This window comes from Aplysia californica, unplaced genomic scaffold (genome assembly GCF_000002075.1).
Source record: "Aplysia californica isolate F4 #8 unplaced genomic scaffold, AplCal3.0 scaffold00579, whole genome shotgun sequence".
Taxonomy (NCBI): domain Eukaryota; kingdom Metazoa; phylum Mollusca; class Gastropoda; order Aplysiida; family Aplysiidae; genus Aplysia; species Aplysia californica.
Genome location: NW_004797849.1, coordinates 278,352 through 286,520, shown reverse-complemented (window position 1 = coordinate 286,520; position 8,169 = coordinate 278,352). Strand labels below are relative to the sequence as shown.

Here is an 8,169-nt window from a genome sequence, read left to right as displayed (position 1 = left end):
ACCCCCCCCCCACACACACAAATAATACACGCGTGCGCGCGCACTTATAGACACACACAAACACACGTAGTCTCGCTAACGCATGTAATGAGAGGGAGTAAGGGAGGGAGGAATGGAAGGAGAGAGGGAGAGATAGATAGATAGATAGAGAGAGAGAGAGAGAGAGAGAGAGAGAGAGAAAGAGAGGGGGAGAGAAAGAGATAGATAGATAGAGAGAGAGAGAAGATACTGGTTGGGGGAAAATACTTTTTTTAGGGAGGGGGGTAGAAGAGGGGAAGGAGGAAGAGGAAGGGAGGGTTAGGGGTAGATAAACGAAATGTATACGCAACGTAAGTATTCTACTCCAGTGACTATAAAAGCATTTTCAAGTACAAATGGCTCAAACGAAAAAAGAAGAAGCCGGTAAGACTCTTGATTAAGTGCACAGCGGAAAATACTTTTTCGCATGACCTTTGTGAAAATCGTATTACTACCGTACAAAAAGATAGGCATTATGTAAGGGTCACAACATGTATATGAGAAGAATGTTTCATCATCAAAAATGTTTTACTATTTTTGCCTAATCAATAAAGCATTCGAATCCAAATAGATTTTGTTTTATAATTCCAGATGGATAGATCTAATAGATGTAGTTCTTATGAAAAGAAAATTGAGTACAAACTATGGGTAGTCTGGTGGCTTAACACCCCCGCTGTTTTGATATTTCATCGACCTTGATTTGTCATTGCAAACTAGTACGTTTCAAAAATGAAAGTTACTTCACTATTAATACTCCCTGTAATTTACGAATACACAGCATCAAGCCAAGATACGACTTAAATAAATAGTAAAATTAGATCAAATACATGGCATCTCTTGCTCTATCTTGTAATCTACAAAATAATGTTAATAAAACATGTGTTTGAATTCTTTGTGAAATGGTTATTGTTTTAACGTTACAGATGAATTTGTAAAAAAAACTGATAGCCTTCTGAAGTACAGCACCATTTTGCGTTTAGATTAGTACAAATAAATAGAGAATTAAAGACGCAACAATTGCCACTAAGCATCTTTAAAAATGTACGAGATTTTTACACAACAAAGAAAAAAATTTAGAACATCAAGGACGCGGACTGCCACCATACTTGTCAAAACCATATTTTTTAAAATAGAAAAAATGATTTTTTTTACAGTAGAATAAAGTTTTGACTCTACATACCCCCGTCCCCCCAGTAAAAAAGATTAAAATGAATTAATAACAAGCAAACAACCCTCCCCCTCATCACAACTTTGAATTTTCTATAGTTTTACCCAAGTATGCCCCTAATTCTGAAGTCTTTACATGAACATGTCAAGAAGTACTCAATGTGAAGAAATGGGAGCACAAGGAATAGATTAGCCAACACTCATTGGATTTAATTAGGATATGACGACAGCTGAAGGCAGAAGCGAATGCAAGTAGAACAAGAGGATCAAGAGCGGATGCATTGGAGCAGTACAGGACAACAGCTAAAGATGTCAAGAAATCAATAAGAAAAGACAAGGAGGAATTCATGAACGGGCTAGTTGAGAAGGCAGAGGAAGCAGCTGTAGAAAGGCACATGCGAATCCTTTACCAGACCACAAGGACACTTGCGGGAAAATATGGGAAACCTGAAGTACCTGTAAAGGACCAAGAGGGGAAAAGCATTTTTGGAAAGGAAGCTCAGTCTAAATGATGGGTAGAGCATTTCAACAGTCTCCTGAACAGACCACCACCGAGTAACCCACCAAATATACTGCCAGCAAGAAATGAGTTACCTATCTGCTGTTATGCTCCTTCAAAACAAGAGATTCTGGATGCCATTAAGAAGCTGAACAAAGGTAAAGCGGCCGGTCCTGACCAGATTCCACCTGAAGCCCTAAAAGCAGGTGCCAATGAGACGGCAGACATCCTCTTCCCACTGTTTACCAGGATCTGGAATGAGAGCAAGTTCCCAAAGGATTGGAAAGGACAGCTCGTGAAGCTTCCAAAAAAGGGGGATCTCAGCAACTGCAGCAACTACAGAGGGATTACTCTTCTCTCAATACCAGGTAAGGTCTTCAACAGAATCATTCTGGAGAGAATCAAGACAGGTACGGATCCAAGACTAAGGGATGAACAGGCCGATTTCCGGAAAAATTGCTCAACCACCGACCAGATTGCCACGCTGAGGATTATTGTGGAACAGTCCCTGGAGTGGAACTCCCAGCTGATTGTCAACTTCCTTGACCATGAGAGGGCCTTTGACAGTATAGACTGAGCGACACTATGGAAGATAGTGAGACATCATGGAATCCCACATTAGTTGGTAAACCTCATCAAGAGCATGTACGAAGGGACATGTTGCAGGGTTGTACATGATAGCAAGCTCACTGACAGCTTTGACATCAGGACTGGTGTGAGACAGAGATGCTTACTTTCACCGTTCCTCTTCATATTGGCAGACGACTGGCTGATGAAGGAAACCACCAGAGGACACAGAAATTGCATACAGAGGACACCATGAACACAGTTGGACGATCTGGATTTTGTAGACGACTTGGCGCTTCTGTCGCACACCAAGAAACAGATGCAAGCAAAGACTTCAGTATTAAACAGCATATCGGGGTCTGTTGGATTGAGGATTCACCCCGGAAAGGTCCTAAGGACAGATGCACAACGAAAGGAGCAGGTCACAATAGAAGGAAAGGCACTAGAAAACGTTGATTCCTTCTTCTATCTTGGGAGTATAATTGACAGAGAGGGAGGAACAGGTGCTGAAATAAAGCATTGGAAAAGCACATGCTGCTTTCATATCTTTGGATAGGATTTTGAAGACCAGAGATATCTCACTTGGAACAAAGCTGAGGATTTTCAATTCAAACGTGAAGTCGGTCCTGTTGTATGGATGTGAGACATGGAATGCATCACAGACTTGTATAAAGAGGATCCAGGTTTTCCTGAACAGGCGTCTAAGAAAGCTACTGAGAATCAGATGGACAGACAGGGTCATCAATGTGGAAGTTTTATGGAAAACAAGACAGATCCCAGTCAGAGATGAGATAGGAAGAAGGCGGTGGCGATGGATTGGACATACTCTCAGGAAGTCAGGCAGCTGCATGACAAAGAAAGTTTTGGATTGGAACCCACAGGGCAAGAGATCAAGGGGAAGACCTCGTGGAACCTGGAGAAGAATCACAGAAATCGTACAGAAAAGTGGGAAGACATGGAATAACATCAAGAGGCTAGCCCAGGATAGAGAAAGGTGGAAGGTGTTTGTCCGTGGCTTATACCCTGGTGCAGGGTGAGAAAGTCAATGATGATGATGATGATGTCCCTAATCCAACTTTAGCCTCACCTTTCTCTTCCCTTAAACGGCTTTTGAGAGAGCAGATATTATGATGATTTGGGCAGTGTTAAACTCCGCTTAAAAGGTAAAAAACAAAATAAATCAAGAAGCAAACAAACAACAAAACAAAAACAAATCAAACAAAACAAAACCAACAACCAAATACCCCCCCCCCCCACACACACACAGACCCAGAAAAAGACGTTTGTTTCTCTCCTCGACCCCATCAGGTAACAGTTGCCGGAAAAAGTAAAACTAAATACAGTAAAGTAAGTCATGAGGCGATAGATTATGACGAACATACGAAATCGACAAGCAAATTTCATTGGACACACAATGCGGAAAGAAGCATTGAAGAATATTGTGACAACAGGCAAGTTTGATGGAGAGAGAGGGTGAGGTAGACAAAGAGAAAGGTACTGGACAAGTTGACAACATGGCTGGGAACAGCAAGAACAACAGAATTATCGTTGCGACGCAAGACAGAGTGAAGTGGAGGTCCATGATCGCCCTCGCCAGTCGGCAAGGTACCGGATAATGATGATGATGAAGTCATGAAAATGAGATCACAGATTTCATTTCTCTACAATCTACAACCCTTTTGCTTCGAACAATCTGTGATTATTATGAACTTTTCGATATACGTTCACAATATGTAAGCTCGATTCCCGAGCCACAGAAATATTCTATCGAGTATATTGTTCATTTATCTGCTTAGAAAAATTGCACAAAACCAAAGTTTGTCTTAACAAACATGTTAGGACTAATCACTCCCACCCCCACAAAATCAATAAATAAAACAAACCCAAAACAAACAAACAAACAACAACAAAAATCCAGGAACCCCCCCCCCCAAATCAAATCAAACTACAACAAAAACAGTATAAAAAGTACACAAAACAATATGAAAACTCAAACAAAATAGGTAATTATTGTTGATGAGGCATTTCATCACATTAACAACTGCAACGAGAACAATAGATAAAAGTAGCAGCACCAGCACCACCACCAATAACAATAAAAAACAACACAACCATCACCACCTACAACAACATGGACAACAGCGGTGCTTTGTTAGAGGTAAAGGGGAACAAGCTGCTATTCGTTGCTACAGCTGCCAGAGTTGCTTGCCCCTTTGAGATCAACCTTTGGACAAGACAGAGCGTCCTATATCCACTTGTCTCTGACACACACACACAGTCTTCAAGGACTTGTGCCCCGAACAATGGCATTCCATTCTGAGAACAGTTTCATTCTACTTTGAACAATGAGCAGGCGCGAAAATAAAAACGATCTTTTCAAGGTATGTTTCTCAACCTTCACTGCCTCGTGTTCCCAGTGGAACTTGAATATCGTTCAAACGCACTCTTACATGGTTATAACCATACAAAGCTAAAAAAACGACGAGTGAGAATCCATTAATTTTTCAATGATAACTCGAAGTAATTTCAATCTACAGTGGCACACAGCTGTAATCGATATAGCAATCTGTGAAACGCCCCGCAAAGTAACTATTTTCGGGAATATCTTTTGGGCACTGATGTTTTACTGAACCCAAGTCTTTTCTGGGGGAATAATGGAGTCCTACAAGCCTTGCAAATAGAAAATCTCACACGGATCATGATTGCTTTAGCTTTGGTAATTTATATGTTTTAAGGCAGTTGCAACACACGTTAGTCATTTGTGGTAACCTAGCAGAGATAAGAACGAAATTTTATGATTGATAGGAAAGATGGAGCAAACCACACGACAGCACTCGCTATCCACCTAGGATGATCTAGAACTTAGAGACCAGTTTCTTTCTTTTTAAAAATTGTCTTGGTTGATTCGTGGGCAGTGTGTTATCGTTGAGTGTGGTTGGCCCGTTTGCGAACAATAGGAGTTTTGGGTCCTTTTTTGTTGGAGAGTCAGTGTTGAACATATTCATGTTCTTGCTTTTGCCTGGGGATTTGAAGAATCCCACTCTTTGTACTGAAAAACAAAAAAAAAAACAAAAAAACTAAAAAAAACCCATTAAAAACTCCGAATAACTGATGCGAAAACCCCCCAGTATTTGTGAATTTCTCTCATCTTAAAATTTTTGAGGGTTCAGATCGTTTAGGCTTTCAGGCACTAAGTTATGTTTAGCACAGAGACGAAAGATGTTTGAAAGGAAAGAAGGAGCAAACCATACCAGTGCACCCGCCAACCACCCACGTTATTCCCTTGCTTTCACTGATCGAGGTATAGGGTATCTACCGAGGGAAGATGATTTTGAGCCCCAAACTCTCACGTAAAACTCTGTGCACTGACGGTAAAGGAAGAAACACTCTTTGCGTTTTCTCATAAAGTCTCACGCGACTGTCCGCGTCAACATTAACTCTAATGGCAGAAACCGTTGTGGTGCTGTTTTTGTCCACGGAGTGCTTTTGCTCCTGGTTTCGAAATTTCCTGATTTCCCACTTTAAAAATGGGGTATCCATAAAAAAAATCCTGTTGCTTCTGAGATCGACGGGCTTAATGCATCTGACAGCTGAATTTCGTAGATTTTGGTTTTTATTACCAGTTGTTGTACACACTTTGACCTACGCATGGCTTGATTTTTTTTTGCCATATTCATTTGGCTAGTGTCATTTACGTAGTCACTTGACTAAACTTTGAGCCTAATTGTCTTTCTGACAGACCGTACTGAATAATACAAATCTTGAAACATAGCATAAGCAGGCAACACATTTTTTTAAAGAAAACAAAGTACTAGAAAGTGCTTGCAATTTAGTGTTCAGGGAATCCTGCAGTTTCATTTTGTCTGAAAAGCTCCTCGCAATTACAATGCCCAGTTTTGAAACATGGAATTTGGACTAACGTAGATCTCCAAACTAAGACAAACTGAACAGTTCGTTTAATATTTATTGGGGGGTTCTACTGAAAATGGTAGTCTTTTGAATACATCTTTTATTTTGTTAATCAGTTTAAATTTTTCCTTTCACTTTTGATACTTGTTATAGAATCGAGGTGCTTCTCTTTAATCAAAGTCAGAATCCAAGTTGGACAGGTGTGCATCTGCCAGGAACACTTCTCTATACCATTCAATTCTCAATTCACACAAGACATGGATGTGTGCAGCCTATTACGTGGTTCGAACTTGTCGTATACTTTACGTCGGTTTTTAGTAAAGAAACATATCGACATAATATTGGCCTTGATGCTTTTTGTGAAGTGAAAAAAACAAAAGAGATTATAAATAGAAATTACAAAGGAAAAGAAAAGAATATTCAAACATACCAGTAACCCCCCAAACTACTCTCTCATTTTCTTTTTAAAGGACGTTTTTATAGTATCAATTATTTATCATACCATTGGAGACATTTGCAGAAAGTGTGAGGCCATTTCTGAACCCCCACTCTTACACACAAAAACAAACACACACACACACACACACACACACACACAGACACGCACACACACACACACACACACACAAACAAACCAAAAAAACCCACACTCACAATCATCCACAAACTACGCTTGTCTTTTTCAGGGTTCAGCAGTTTTCTTGCGAAATCAGCAAAGGGTTTCCTTAACCCTTAAACTTTCCATTCAGTTCTCTTCTTAGCGCCCTATATATCCCGAGGTTTCTTTGACATTAGAGCCAGCATTTTTCTGGCTTACATGCAGGGTATTTATTTCTTTTATCAGTTGGTCGATTGCATGAGGAAAACTATTTATTTTTAAAGGCAAAGGTTGTGTCTAATTTGATAAAGACGGCTTCGTTATCTGATAAATAATGCATCCGTCCCCAGAGAAAATCACTGGATGTCAACAGAGAAGTCCTAACAGGGAATCAGGCTTACTCTGCTCACCTCTCTAGCATCAACAACACAAAGTCTGCTTCGACCATCAAGGCACACTGGCAATGTCGGGTCACCAGTGTGTGACAAACATAAAAAAGAAGTAGAGAAAATGACGATAGTAAGGATTAGGATAGAAAAAGCAGCCGTTGTAGTTCAGGCACAGTTATGAGCATGATATTGTTTTATCAGCTCATTTACAATTCTAATGTGCATTAGAAAGAGAAATGCCCCCACCCCTTTTTGGAAATGGCCTAAATACCCTTCAGTCAGTGGCACTGACCCGGGAGGTAGACAATATCTGTGAGGCGTGTTATAAAAATCCTAATGGAGATGTGTGCCAAAAATAGTGAATTTGAGAGAGATGCAACTTTTTAAAAGTTAAATATTATACCTTTTATTATCTCATATAATATATTTTAGAGACCAAACCTATGAAATTGAGTTATATAATATACAAACATCTATGTCCCTGAGGCTAAAATCCGAGAATCAACTCATTTTGTCAAGGACTCACAATCCATCCTTTATCTCATATCTCCTCAGGACTTTCTTTTGAACAGTTTTTATTATCGTTGGTGCAAGCATCAGAAAACGGCAACCCCGTGATGAGAAGACTCCGGTCATCGATTCTACGCATCATTGGTCGGTATCAGGACTGCGTGATGGCTTGTGAGCACCAGTTCAGCAAACGGAGTGGGCGAGCCCAGGCAAGAGGATGGACGCTGGACGCATTGTGTGTGTAGAGAATATGTTTGTTTGTCGTCTATGTCTTAGTTCGTCTGTTTGTTTATGTATGTATGTGTGTGTGTGTGTGTGTGTGTGTGTGTGTGTGTGTGTGTGTGTGTGTGTGCGCGCGCGCGAGTTTATGTGAGTGTGAGAGAGAGTGAGAGTTATTTGTGAATTTGTGTGTGTGTCAGTGTGTGTGTCAATGTGCGTGTATGTGTGTGTGAGTGTATGTGTATGTATGTATGTGTGTATGTCTGTATGTGCGTGTGTGCGTGTGTGCGTGT

At 40.4% G+C, this 8,169-nt stretch overlaps 1 protein-coding gene across 2 annotated transcripts in view; it reads left to right on the top strand.

Annotated features, from left to right (window-relative positions):
- The window catches only part of LOC101851294, a 109,006-nt gene that overhangs the window by 98,675 nt on the left and 2,162 nt on the right, over positions 1–8,169 (top strand). The window contains exon 3 of one of the 2 annotated variants that reach the window (XM_005107143.3): positions 7,703–7,894. In XM_005107143.3, coding sequence (XP_005107200.1) covers positions 7,703–7,894 — 192 coding nt within the window. The remainder of the gene's footprint in view (positions 1–7,702; positions 7,895–8,169) is intronic. The other variant, XM_005107144.3, reaches the window with a different exon arrangement.